Source organism: Garra rufa, chromosome 3, assembly GCF_049309525.1.
Source record: "Garra rufa chromosome 3, GarRuf1.0, whole genome shotgun sequence".
In the NCBI taxonomy this organism is placed as follows: domain Eukaryota; kingdom Metazoa; phylum Chordata; class Actinopteri; order Cypriniformes; family Cyprinidae; genus Garra; species Garra rufa.
Genome location: NC_133363.1, coordinates 55,091,347 through 55,106,110, shown reverse-complemented (window position 1 = coordinate 55,106,110; position 14,764 = coordinate 55,091,347). Strand labels below are relative to the sequence as shown.

At 36.1% G+C, this 14,764-nt stretch overlaps 1 protein-coding gene across 2 annotated transcripts in view; it reads left to right on the top strand.

Annotated features, from left to right (window-relative positions):
• The window catches only part of immp1l (inner mitochondrial membrane peptidase subunit 1), a 40,626-nt gene extending 26,312 nt beyond the window's left edge, over nucleotides 1–14,314 (top strand). The window contains exons 1-6 of one of the 2 annotated variants that reach the window (XM_073837354.1): nucleotides 2,237–2,447; nucleotides 8,804–8,928; nucleotides 9,025–9,113; nucleotides 9,223–9,349; nucleotides 12,795–12,905; nucleotides 14,177–14,314. In XM_073837354.1, the coding sequence (XP_073693455.1) occupies nucleotides 8,824–8,928; nucleotides 9,025–9,113; nucleotides 9,223–9,349; nucleotides 12,795–12,905; nucleotides 14,177–14,239 (495 nt within the window). In that variant the 5' untranslated portion in view covers nucleotides 2,237–2,447; nucleotides 8,804–8,823 and the 3' untranslated portion in view covers nucleotides 14,240–14,314. Of the gene's footprint in view, nucleotides 1–2,236; nucleotides 2,448–8,803; nucleotides 8,929–9,024; nucleotides 9,114–9,222; nucleotides 9,350–12,794; nucleotides 12,906–14,176 lie in introns of those variants that run through there. The other variant, XM_073837353.1, reaches the window with a different exon arrangement.
• The last annotated feature ends 450 nt before the right edge of the window (nucleotides 14,315–14,764 follow it).

Below are 14,764 nucleotides of genomic sequence, written 5' to 3'. Positions count from 1 at the left end.
CCACTGTATATTTTTTCTATTCAATATATTGATTGTTTTCTGAACCAATTTTTTTTTGTACTAATTTTCCTTCTGTACACCCGGCAATCATGAACAATGGCGCTCAAAATTACCGCACAGCTTTCCAGTGTCACCTGGGCTGCTGTTTATTTTCTTTGCTATTTCAGGAGGTCAGCGGAGTGTTAGCACATTAGATGGTGGCATGGAGTCATTGTGACCTTTACACAAGTGTGACATCAGTCTCAATGCCTGAATTGGTGTTTGCACACTTTGCTTTGTATACCAGGTGTTTGCAGTGTATATTTGTTGTAACTGACTCTTTGTAACTGAGTTACATTTGATTTTTCTAAATAAAACATTTACACTACCGGTCAAAACTACCAGTTTTTAAACAGTAAGATTGCATTTATTTGATTCAAAGTACGGCAAAAACAGTAATATTGTAAAATATGTTTTTCTATTTAAACTGGCTGCTTTCTATTTGAGCATATTTTAAAATGTAATATATTCATGTGATTTCAAAGCTGAATTTTTTGCATCATTACTCCAGCCTTCAGAAATCATTCTAATATGCTGATTTATTGTCAATATTTAAAACAGTTGAGTAATTTTATAATAGAAATAGAAAGATCCAAAGATCAGCATTTATCTGAAATAAAAAGCTTTTGCAACATTTTACACTATACCATTCAAAAGCCCTGAGTCAGTATAATGTTTATTTATTTATATAGAAATTAATATTAATATAATAACTTTTATTTAGCAAGGTTTAAATTGCTTTAAATTGATCAAAAGTAATGATAAAGACATTCATAATGTTACAAAAGATTTCTTTTTTAGATAAATGCTGTTCTTCTGAACGTTCTATTTATCAAAAAAAAAAAAGGGAAAAAAATCTCAGCTGTTTTTAACATAATAAAAATAATAAGTGTTTTTTAAACTTCAAATCAGAATATTAATTATCTGAAGGATAATGTGACTGGAGTAATGATACATAAAAATTCAGCTTTGAAATCACAGAAACAAATTGCATTTTAAAATATATTCAAATAGAAAACAGTTATTTTAAATAGTAAAAATATTTCTTTATTTTTGCTGTACTTTAGATCAAATAAATGCAGATTTTGGTGAGCAGAAGAGACTTCTTTAAAAACATTAAAAATGTTACTGTTCAAAAACTTTTGACTGGTAGTGTATGTATGCAGTAGATTATTGTAATGTATTGAAAGTATTTGACCGACACTGCACAAAAAAAAATTAAGGCAGAAATGACTGAAATTCCTAATTATCACGTCTCACATAATGCGTTTGAATTTTAGTTTTGTAATTTCAGAAAAAATATAGATTTTCAGTTCACTGGAGACTATAAGGTAATATGTTTTTTGAGTAGACTAATAGACCTGAGGGTCTTTATGCAGGGTCTATTGAACCATTTCACAGATTGTATTAGTTAAATACTATTTCCCACCTTTTTTTTTTTTTTTTTTTACTTCACCTGCCATATTAATGCAACGCCCATGTCCTGAGTTCAAGATAAAACAGCTCGTTTCATTTTTCTAATACTTAAGGAATTAAAAAGAACACATCCATAGAACAAAATACTTGTTGTTCTTACTTGCTGGCAAGTTTACATGTGAAATGAGAAAAACATTTGCCACGTAATAATAATCTTAATTCAGTCTTGCTGCCAAATTTTAGACTGTAAATGATCTATTATTTAGGGCCGTTTATCAGATTAAATGCTGCTAAAACCACATTGATGACAGCTCTGTCTCAAGAGATTTGTTCAAATTCAAAAGTTTGTTTTACAGCAGATTTATAGGATTAAAAGAGCATTTTGATGCCACCTGCTTCTGAGCTCTCTGGGAACCCTTTCTCCCTTCTGTTGCATTATGGGTTTTGGGGGTTCGGGGCCACAGATGGCTCTCCAGAGATGCTCTATGTGACTCTTTGTAGCAAATATATATACATTGTACTGTGTAATCCTGGATTAAGAGGAGACTTGGAGTTAATTATCCAATTGTTAGATAAAATTCATTTTGGTTCTGTCACTTCCCCGCCCAGGGAATCATGTGGCAGATAGTGCTTGTTCTGAACACACAGGGGAATGTTCAGAAATAGAGATTTAATCTCAATTGTCTGAAGGTCTGTTTGATTTTGGCTAAACTCCATTTGATTCCAAGCAGCTGACTCACCCAGCCCCTCTCTCTCACACACACAGGGTGCCAGTGGAAAACCAGGCGGCCGCATATGGACTGTCTCTTGATATCATTCACTGGCCGTGTAATCTTATTATGCTAAATCCTTAATCCTCACCTATGCTGGACGCCCACAACAGTGACGGTGCTGGTGATTGGACGACTAGACGTAGTCGGGGATGCTGTGTTCTCCGCCACACATTCTGCCGAGCTGGTCCGCGTTATGAACGCGACAGACAGTCTCTTGAGGTCAGGATGAGAATGAGAGAGAGATAGCCAATCAGATGATGGAAAATGATGGATAGAACTGGAAGAACATATTTTTGGACCAACATCCTTTGTTTTTTATCAGAATCTGAATGGTGTTGAGTCAACTAAGTGGCTGTTGTCCAATTTTTCTTTTTATTTATAGTTTATATACACTGCAATTCAAGTTTGCCATTGGTAAGATTTAGTATTTTTAAAAGAAGTATCTAATGCTCGCCAAGGCTGCATTTATTTTTATTAAAAATACAGTCATATTGTGACTGGTGAAGTCAAAAGTTTACATACACCTTGCAGAATGTGCAAAATGTTAATTATTTTGCCAAAATGTATGATATTTTTTTATTTAGTACTGACCTGAATAAGATATCTCACATAAAAGACGTTTACATATAGTCCACAAGAAAATGACCCTGTTCAAAAGTTTACATACACATGATTCTTAATACCTTGTTGTGACCTGAATGATCCACAGTGCTTTTTTATTCAGTGATAGTTGTTCATGAGTCCCTTGTTTGTCCTGAACAGTTAAACTGCCCGCTGTTCTTCAAAAAAATCCTTCAGGTCCCACAAATTGTTTGGTTTTTCAGCATTTTTGTGTATTTTGTGTATTTGAACCCTTTCACACTGAACACAACTGAGGGACTCGTATGCACTATTACAGAAGGTTCAAACACTCACTGATGCTTCAGAAGGAAACGTAATGCATTAAGAGCCAGGGGTGAAAACTTTTGAACAGAATGAAGATGTGTACATTTTTCTTATTTTGCCTAAATATCATAGTTTTTTCATTTTGTACTGCTGTTCAGAAGCTACAGAAGATCTCAGAAGACAAAATAAGTCAAATTTACCCTGATCTTCAAATTCAAAAGCAGCAAATTATGCAATGTTTCCTTAAGATGTAGTTACTAGTCATTCAGGCAACCAACTATCTAGTCAAGTTTGAAAATATTTCATTTTGCACATCTCTGGTTCTCTATTTTACATCCAAAAAGATGCTTTATAAATGTTTAAAAAGTAAGCGTAGTTTATGTTATAGTTTAGGGAGAATCTGTGCCCGCTATCAATTGCCAGGGAAAACGGCTTAGAAACAATAGTTTGTTCCCCCACCCTGGAGTTTGATAAGCAAAACAACAGCTGGCCCTTTCACTGCCTCCCTGAGATACGACTACTTCCAGTCAGGCAGAAACATCCCTGGACGGAGGGGGCCTTTGGGTAGAGCAGCTAACTCTCGTACACCCTGTTTGTGTTGGGGGTATCAGACGTAATTATGAGGATTCAAAGGTGTGGATTCGATGTCTGACCGGAATGGAAAGAGAGGGGAGCAGGGGACAGAGGTATGGGGCGAGGAGATGGCTGGTGGGTAATGGGATTAGGTGTAGCACTTTCCGTGACACACCGAGACAGACACCTGACACTTGGCCTGGGACTGAGATGGAGGAAGTAGGGGACGGGAGGATTAATTCTGCCCCATATTGGAGATGTCATTCCCAAGGCAATAGGGGCTTTTGGGATAGGGGTCGGTTTCGTTCAGTTTCTGCTCGGCTGGCTCGCCTTAATTCTTTTGGTTTGTTTCAGGACAAAAAATTGAGGTTCATCCTTCATTGGACATCCAGCTAGAATGTTCTTCTGAAGATTCGCTTTCTAATTGTGCAAGAGCTTGATTTTCAGAGTCTCTTTGTAGGAAGCAGTTTGAAAACTGAGGAATGATACCTTATTGAAGTGTTGGGTTATCTTTTGAGCTGCTTCTCAGCCAGGTGAGGTTTTATGGATGTGTACACTATTAAAAATAAACCTTCTTTATTGGCATTGATGGTTCCATGGAACCTTTCCATTGCACAAAATGGTTCTTCTATTGCCAAAAAAAAAAAAATTTGGAACCCATAGTTCACCCAAAAATGAAAATTTGCTTATAATGTACTCACCATTAGCCCATCCAAGATGTAGATGAGATTTGGAGATATGGAGAAATTTAGCATTGCATCACTTGCTCACCAATGGATCCTCTGCAGTGAATGGGTGCCGTCAGAAAGAGAGGTCAAACAGCTGATAAAAACATCACAGTATTTCACAAGTAATCCGCATGAATCCAGTCCATCAATTAAGGTCTTCTGAAGCGAAAAGCTTCATGTTTGTAAGAAACAAATCCATCAATAAGATGTTTTTAACTTCCAACCATGGCAAAGATAAGAGGCCTATAGTCATAATATAGCTTTTTCCAATGAAAAAGTGTTCTTGTCTAAATCAAGAGAGAAAAATGCACAGATCAAGCACAGTTTGCAAGCAACTTTAGACAAGATACCTTATTGAAGTGTTGGGTTATCTTTTGAGCCATTTCTCAGCCAAGTGAGGTTTTATGGATGTGTACACTATTAAAAAAAACATTCTTTATTGGCATTGATGGTTCCATGGAACCTTTTCTTTGGACAAAATGGTAACAAAAAATTGTTTTGGAACCCTTATTTTTAATGGAATAGTTCACCCAAAACTGAAAATTTGCTTATAATGTACTCATCCTTAGGCCGTCCAAGATGTAGATGAGATTTGGAGAAATTTAGCATTGCATCACTTGCTCACGAATGGATCCTCTGTAGTGAATGGGTGCTGTCAGAATGAGAGGTCAAACAGCTGATAAAAACATCACAATAATTTACAAGTAATCCACACTACGCCAGTCCTTCATGTTTGTAAGAAACAAATCCATCATTAAGATGTTTTTAACTTCAAATCATGGCTAAGATAAGAGTCCCGTAGTCATAGTATAGTTTTTTTTTTTCCAATTAAAAAGTCTTCTTGTCTAAATCAAAAGAGAAAAATGCACAGATCAAGCTCAGTTAACAATCAAATTTAGGAACGATACCTTATTGAAGCGTTAGGTTATCCTTTGAGTGGTTTCTCAGCCAAATGAGGTTTTATGGATGTGTACACTATTAAAAAAAACATTCTTTATTGGTATTGATGGTTCCATGGAACCTTTCCATTGGACAAAATGGTTCTTCTATTGCAACAAAAATATTTTTAATGGAATAGTTCACCCAAAAATGAAAAATTCGCTTATAATGTACTCACACTTAGGCCATCCAAGATGTAGATGAGATTTGAAGAAATTTGGCATTGCATCACTTGCTTAATGCTTACCAATGGATCCTCTGCAGTGAATGGGTTCCGTCAGAATGAGAGGTCAAACTGATAAAAACATCACAATAATTCACAAGTCTTCTGAAGCGAAAAGCTTCATGTTTTTTAACTTCAAACCATGGCTAGGATAAGAGTCCTATAGTCATAATATAGCTTTTTCCAATTAAAAAGTCTTCTTGTCTAAATCAAATATGTAGGTGTATGTTTTTGGACAATTGGAGATTCTTTCAACTGGAGAAAGTGTATTTTTGGTTGGAAGTGATGGTTAAATGCCTTTGTTTCTTACAAAATGTTAACTGATAGACTGGAGTCATGTGGATTGCTTGTGGATTATTGTGATGTTTTTATCAGCTGTTTGGACTCTCATTCTGACGGCACCCATTCACTGCAGAGGATCCATTGGTGAGCAAGTGATGTATTGCAAATTTCTCCAAATCTGGTCCAATGAAGAAACCAAGTCATTTAAATCTTGGATGGCCTGATGTGAGTAAATTTGAGGTGAACTATTCCTTTAAGAGTGTACAAACATCCAAACACGACCTTTATTGACTCACGCACACTGCTAGCTTGATGGCCAAGGAAAAGTCAATAGTTTGAGAGAGGATGGACTGTTTATTCAGACAACGCACCACAGTTTTATCAGTTAAAGTGCTGGGGTGCGAGGACAAACAAAAGACCTCCTGTTCTGTTGCTATGGCCATAGCGTAACTCTCCTTTTTTCAGCTCGAGGAGATGAACCTGTGCCTGCTAGCGGCGTCACCTGCTCCCACAGGTGTAGATTGGGTTGTCTCAGAGAGGGTCAGACGCCCAGGGGTCACTCTTCGTGTCTTGTTGATGGGTTGTAGAAGCTCCTGAGAATGAAACACCATCTCTAATGATCACTTTGGTTTCACAGTTTTAACCGTTAGCCATTAAATGTGTGAGGTGCATTTCCCCACCAACACCACCTTAGTGACAAAGTGTTTAAAACCCTTTTTGGACCCTCTGGCACAGGCCTGTGTCATCATATTTTGTCCCTCAGTGAGATTTACAATTGAGAATTTCAATGTAAATGTAAGGTTTTCATTTGGAGTTGAAGTGGATGCTCCAGAGCTGTGGTTCTCTTTAAGAATGGGTTAGAAGGGTCAACTAGTCATTAATAAAAATAGTAATATGTGACGTTGGACCACAAAACCAGTCATAAGTCACACAATAGCCAAAAATACATTGTATGTGTCAAAAATATAGATTTTTTTAATGCTAAAAATCATTAGGATATTAAGTAAAGATCATGTTCCATGAAGATATTTTGTAAATTTCCTACCTTTAATATACTGTTAATTTTTGATTACTTATATGCATTGCTAAGAACTTCATTTGGACAACTTTAAAGGCGATTTTCTCAATATTTCCTTTTTTTTTTTTAACCCTTTTTCAAATAGTTTTATCTCGGCCAAATATTAACAAACCATACATCGTATTTATTCAGCTTTTAGATGATTTATACAATTTCAATTGACCCTTATGTCTGGTTTTGTGGTCCAGGCTGACATATAATGTTATATTTTACATTCAGGGATTTATTCACATGTCTTTAAACTATTATACACCAGTGTTATTTTAGTATTGTTTATTGTTTTATACAATTATAGTATTTATTAATACAATTTTAATTGGCTTTTGTTTATATATTTTCTGTTTAAGATTTAGTACATTTTGTCATTTTTATTATTTTTTTAAAGCATATTTCTGTATGGCTTTCATTAACTTTTTATTATTATAAAACTATTTCTAATTTTCTGCATTTTTTAAAATTTATTTAGGTCAAATTTTTCATGTATTGTTTATATTTTAATTTATTTCAATTACTGAAAATGGCTTTCAATACACAAATGTATGCTATTTAAAAAAAAAAAAACTGTGAAAAGTGTCTTGTGGATATATCCCTACATCAAAACTCGAAAACTAGATTTAATTTTAATCTCTGATTTTTAGATAGGGCTGCTTGATTATGGCAAAAATCATAATCACGATTGTTTTGGTCAATATTGTAATCATGATTATTTAACACGATTATGACTGGGTCCAAAACTTTATATTAGTGATCAATTTGAAGATAGCAGTACAACAGAAAAAAAAGATACAAATGAAATGAAATGAACAAGTGCTTTTTTTGGAAAAAAAAAACACTGAATACTTTTATGCAAGTCTAAAGTAGTCTCACTGTCTACTACAGAAATTGAATGTAATTATTTGAATGTAAAATAAAACATCGTCTTCACTGTAAGAATTAAACATGCTTTGTTTCTTATGAAAACTACAAAAGTCCTTCATTCCAGAGCAGTGAGGGATTTTTCTCTTTGTATTTTTAAGTTTTATTAATATTAAGCACAGAGACAGCAGAAGGAATATTATTTCCCTGGTGAAAAAAACAGCTAAAACCAGCCTAGGCTGGTTGGCTGGTTTTAGCTGGTCAACCAGCCTGGTTTTAGCTGGTCATAGCTGGTCGCCAGGCTGGTTTTAGAGGGGTTTTGGCCATTTTTCCAGCCTGGCCAGGCTGGGAGACCAGCTAAAACCAGCTACTTCCAGCTTAAACCAGCTAATACCAGCCAACCAGCCTAGGCTGGTTTTAGCTGTTTTTTTCAGCAATAATTATTGCCGCTTTAAGAGCCACACGGATCCAATATACTGCTACACACGTATTTTCATTCTCAACTGTTTATGATCATTTAAGACAAGACTGACAAGGGTTTAAATGAATAATCACCAAGCGCCTCATTTTGAAATATTTTTGTGTATTTGACCGTTTAGGCTCACCTTGAGCTAAAAGATAACTTTACGTGTCTGTGTTCTGCTCCGTCTCTGAGCGCATACACAGAATAGTGCAAGTTGTCTTTCTCGCATTTAAAAACAACATCAAAGAAACATTAATAAATCAAGCACGTCCCGTTTTATGAAAGTCACGTTACATGATTTTGCTTATTTGCATGTGAAATTAGGCTTCTATGGAGGAGCGAAAGCGCACCAAAGGGGGCGGAATGGGGTGCAATAATAGTTTCATCTTGGTTACTGCATTTTCATAGTCGTTTGAAGCAGAGATCGAAACTGAATTTCGATTAATTGCACAGCCCTAGTTTTAGAAATCAGTAAATATGCTGTACGACAAAATCAGTGTTGGTTGTGAATAGTTGTTTTTAAATGTAGACTCTCTTTTTTTATTTCAGGATTTCTGAAGATTGGCAGGATGTTTCGTGGTTTCTTTGTGAAGACGTTTGCCTTTGTTGGTTACACCGTCCAATATGGCTGCATCGCTCACTGTGCCTTCGAGTATCTTGGCGAATTTGTGTCGGTAAGTTTCTTGAAGATGTTTAGTCAAAGCATTCACTGTGACAGTTAAAGAAATGCATAGAAATGTTTATTTCTACCCTCAATTCAACCACAACAGTGTTCAGGACCTTCAATGGAACCCACCATCACAAACCACGACGTGGTTTTCTCAGAACGAGTAAGCCGTAATATGTGCCGAATACAAAAGTGAGTATGAAATACTTACTTTAGCTTTCATAACTTTTAGTGATCATACTGTCATGCAGAATCGTTGAGCATCGGCTTTATTTTGACCTTATCTGTTACATTCTTCCAGAGGGGATATTGTAATAGCCAAAAGTCCTTTTGATCCAAAAATGAACATTTGTAAACGAGTGATCGGCCTGGAGGGAGACAAAGTCTGCACTAGTGGACCATCAGATGTCTTTAAAACACACACTTACGTGAGTACCTGCTGTACTTCAATGATTTCTTTTCCATAAACCAGTAAACACTTACTGAAAGCCTTTACTACATCGTTTTTCTTCTCTCTCTCTCTGTTTTTTTCTTGTATAAACTACTGTGTTTATTCTTAAGGTGTATGCATTTGAATTTCACATGCTTTCACCTTTGCTGGGTAAAACGTTTACCTTATGGCAACAACAAATGCTTGTTTCTCAGTTATTATTGGTCCAGAGAGAGCATAGCCACCCTGTCACTGAAATAGCTGTTATTGCTTTTTTTTGTATCACTTGTTATTTTTTTTTCCACCTTGACTATGTGCGGTTCTGGCCTGTAATTTTTCCCGAAGCTGTTAGTGTTAGTGCCAGATGAGTAGAGCAAGTGATGAAGAGAAAGGAGAGAAAGAAAGGCCTGTCACCGCAGTCATTTAAGGTAAAGAAATACAACCCCTCGGATGAACAAGGACCAGAGATTGTAGAAGTTTGCTCACTCGCAGTACTAGCCATCCTGAACCGATCACAATGTCAGAATTTAGTCAATTTAGCAACATAGCAATATACTGAAGCATTGATGTCTACTCTTAAAATGTATGAAAACGTGATTTAAGTATGAAATTTCCCATTGACTTAGAATGCTATTCTAAATGCTATTCTTTTATTTTTGTACTGAACTCTATTGATTGTTTTTTCGGGGGTAATTTTAGTCATTTTGTCACAGAAGTTGTTTTGTGTTCATACTTGTTTATAGCCGACAGAACATTTGACATGTTTTCTAAATAATTAAAGTAATGCTAATATAATAAGTCATATCTATAACTTTGTGGTATCTAATAACATTGAAATATCGATGATTCATAAACAGAGTGTCTTGGCAAGTATGTTTAAATACTACCTTCGGTATGGCAGGGTAATTTGTTTGTTCCTATATTTAAAATACCTTTGGATAATTAAAGGATTTGTCAATCAAAGATAGAACAATAATAACTGATTTGGCTATGATCTTATGCAGCTGTTTTTCACTACGTGTCTCTAAACCACAACATGTTCATGGGAAAACAGGAGAAAATGTGTCTTAGTTCAGGAGTCAATAGGTTTTTGTTAAATGTCTCAAATAAGGTTTGTGGTTAACACCAGCTCAAGATATTTTCACATTTCATTCTAACATGAATATATTAGTGAAACCCTACGTGTCTTGAAAAGGGTGTCTGCCACAGTATCTCACAAAAGTGAGTACACCCCTCACATTTCAGCAACCATTTTAGTATATCTTCTCAAGGGACAATACTATAAAAATTAAACTTGGATATATTTTAGAGTAGTCAGTGTGCAGCTTGTATAGCAGTATAGATTTACTGTCCTCTGAAAACAACTTGACATACAGCCATTATTGTCAAAATAGCTGGCAACAAAAGTGAGTACATCCTAAGTGATAACATCAAAACCACATGTCCTATTCATCATGTTTATGTTTTTGTCTGCCTGGCAGGACCATACAAAGTTGTGTATCTTGTATTAGAGCAGTTAAAATTAGGTGCTTTAAGTGCAATTCTCTCATACTGACCACTGGATGTTCAACATGGCATCTCATGGCAAAGAACTCTCTGAGGATTTTAGAATTAGAATTGTTGCTCTCCACAAAGATGGCCAAGGCTAGTAGAGGTTCAGTAACACCCTGAAACCGAGTTACACTACAGCGGTCAGGGTCATACAGAGGTTTTCCAAGATGGGTTCCATTCGGAACAGGCCTTGCAAGGGTCGATCAACAAAGTTGAGTTCTCGTTCTGTGCATCAGGTACTGAATGAGTGCTGCCAGCATTGCTTAATAGGTTGCAGAAGTAGAAGATCAGCTTGTCAGTGCTCAGACCATAAGCCGCACACTGCAACAAGTCCGATTGCATAGGCATCGTCCCAGAAGGAAGCTTTTTGTTGAGGGAACCAGGGTGATGCAAACTTCCATGTTGGCCTACAAGATTACGTCAGGACTCTATTCACTCTATTTGGCAGAAAAAGAATGAGAATTAAATAGCAATAGCAATAGATGAGCCCTATACTGTAACTTGCATAATTCATTGTAGAGAAATATGCTACTGACATGCTTCCCATTTGTAAGATCGACCGCAGGGTTGTCAACATTTGTGTCTGGTCACAGTATGGTGTGATTTCTCGTATGCTTGGCTGACAGACAGGACAAAAGCCTCGCTTCGGAAGAGCAGATGACGACGGGCTGAGATTTCTTGTGGATGGGATCAAACATATGTTTCCATGCTAATGAGAGTCGACTGCAAGACGGCTCCATGCTGACATACGTTTATAATCACGATTCTTTGCATTTGTCAATGATGCATTTGTATGCAACACCAAAGGTCATATTTGTGACCCTGGACCACAAAACCAGTCATAAGGGTCCATTTTGGTTTTGTATTGGATTGTTAGGATATGACCATATTTGGTTGAGAAACAACTATTTAAAAGTCTGGTATCTGAGAGTTGAAAAACAATTAAAATATTGAGAAAATCACCTTTAAAGTTGACCAAATATAGTTCTTAGCAATGCATACTAATCAAAAATTAAGTTTTAATATATTTACGGTAGGAAATTTACTAAATATCTTCATGGAACATGATCTTTACTTAATATCCGAATGATTTTTGGTGCAAAAGAAAAATCAGTAATTTTGAAAACCTATTGCTACAAATATACCCGTGCTACTTAAGACCGGTTTTGTGGTCCAGGGTCACATTTAGACATTTTCACAAATCTAGTGGGGCTGTAAGTATACAACTGAGAGTATTAAATCCTTCAAGATTCTGTGGAATTCTTTATATGATTCTTTGGAATTCTGCTTGATGGGGAAAAATGAACTTTAATGAAATTGTGGTTAGTTTGGTCAGTGCCGGATAGGCATCTCTATACTGTTATGTTTATAATGACAACGTGATGTGTTGTTCACCCTCGCCTCACATATAGAGGGGGTGGAGGGGACTTAATTAGGGGCTTGACAGCCCCACTCTCCCTGTGTGATGAGATTATTCCTAATTGATGTCAGTGTGGATCAGGCTTCGCTCGGTTGCCGGCCCAGCCTGGCAGGTCTGTCCGTGGTCTAGACCCATGGAAGCAGCTCACGGAGGCGTGGCTTCACCCCTCACCGAGAGGATAAAGAGGGTAGGGGGGTGCGAGGCCTCAGCGGTCAGTAAAAATGATCCCATTCCCATCTGAGATGAGCAGTTAAGTCATGTGAACTTTCTCACTGTTAGAAATTTCTTCCTTAACCTATAATCCAGGGAGAACCTAGGGTTTCAATACGGTGTGTTGCATGTGAATGCATTTCATAGTGGGACAAAGGATCATTTTAGATGAGTGTGGCTGCAGTCGGAATAAATTGTACTCATTTTCTCAAGTTAGCGTGATGGGTCAACATTTTGCACTTCCCATTCTGCTGTAATCTAGGTACCAAGAGGCCATGTGTGGCTGGAAGGCGATAACCTTCGGAATTCCACAGATTCCCGAAGCTATGGCCCAGTTCCCTATGCCCTGATCCGAGGACGTGTTTGCTTAAAGGTAATGAGAACATAATCTCGTTTTTGACCTATACGCTTCCCCAAAGGCCAAAAGTTTCTTGAGTTTGAACTGTTGCCCTTTTATGAGTTTTTTTTTCCTTTCAAACAAGCAATACAAATTATCCTTTACAATTTTGCTTCACAATTTTATTGCAGATACATGTATTCAAGTATAATTTAAAAAGTCGCTCCAAGGAATGGGTGCCGCCTTCATTTGAAACTGTTTTCAGCTGTCGACTTGTATTGCGCCATGTGCCCATGACCCTGTAAACAGGTCTCCTCACCTTCTGTCAAGCCCCTGATTGGAAAGTCAGAGGCAATTGATACGGGTGTGGAGGGTTTGTTTTCTCCCCTTTTTTGAATTTTAAAATAATATAATAAAGTGGCGTATTGCATAGCATAATCATCAAATGTACACTCTTAGGAAAAAAAAAACAATATTAAACTGTCACTGGGGAAATATTCTTTCAAAAGCTACAAATATGTGTACCATTTAGGTACTAATATGTGACCCTGGACCACAAACCCAGTCTTAAGTAGAATGGGTATATGTGTAGCAGTAGCCAAAAATACATTGTATGGTTCAAAATTATCGATTTCTTTTATGTCAAAAATTATCAGTCTATTTAGTAAAGATCATGTTCCATGAATATATTTTGTAAATTTCTTACTGTAAATATATCAAAACTTTTTTATTAGTAATATGCATTGCTAAGAACTTCATTTTGACAACTTTAAAGGTGATTTTCTCAGTATTTAGATTTTTATTTTTGCACCATCAGATTCCAGATTTTTAAATAGTTGTATCTCGGCCAAATATTGTCATATCCTAACAAAGTATGACTTATGACTGGTTTTGTGGTCCAGGGTCACATATACTCTTAAAAATATAGGTTCCAAAAGGGTGTTTCTGCAGTGATGCTATAGAAGAAGCAGTTTTGGTTCTCCAAAGAACCTTTCAGTGAACATTTCCTAAATGAACCATTTTGAAGAACAGTTAAAACCTTTTAGAACCTTTTCTGCATTTGAAAGGTTTCATGAATGTTCAGGGTTCTTCATGGAACCATTGATGCCAATAAAGAACCTTTATTTTTAAGAGTTTATGTAACTTTAAGGTACTAATATGCACCTTTTAGTGGTAAATAAGGTACAAAGGTGTACCTTTTGAAAGAATACCACAACAGTGACAGCTTTTTGTAACTTTCTTCTTCACAGGAAAGTATAAAAAGTTTTTAAAATGTTTTAAACTGTATTCTTTTTATTATTTTGCAGTTGTGGCCACCACAAAGTTTTGGTGTATTGGCTGAAAGTCCTAACGATGGACGCATTTTATGAAGAAGCTGTGTTCATGTATGGCAATGTAAATTATATTTTTGCAATGTTTTAAAATAAATTCATATTTATAATTCATGTCTGTTTCATTGTTTAGGGCAAATAGGAATTTATGATGGTGAAAAAACAAATGCATTATGCATCAAGACACACAAATGCATCATATATTAGCAACATCATGCTGCAATCAATGGTTTAAAATGCTAGGAAGAAACTTCCTTTTCAACCATTAATAATATTAATTACATAATTATTTATTTTTTACACTGCGATACATATGTTGGCTTCATGTATTACACTCTTAAAAATAAAAGTTCTTAAAAAGGTCCACAAAGAACCATTCAGTCAAAGAAACAGAAAGGTCATATGTCTTCATGTTAAAGGTTTTTTTTATGGAACCATTTAGACAAAAATGGTTCTTCTTTGGCATTGTGAACACCTTTATTTTTAAGAGTGTACCCATCATTTTGCTAGATAAGACCGTTATTCCTCAGATGGGATCATGTAGAGCCCTTTGAAGCTGCATTG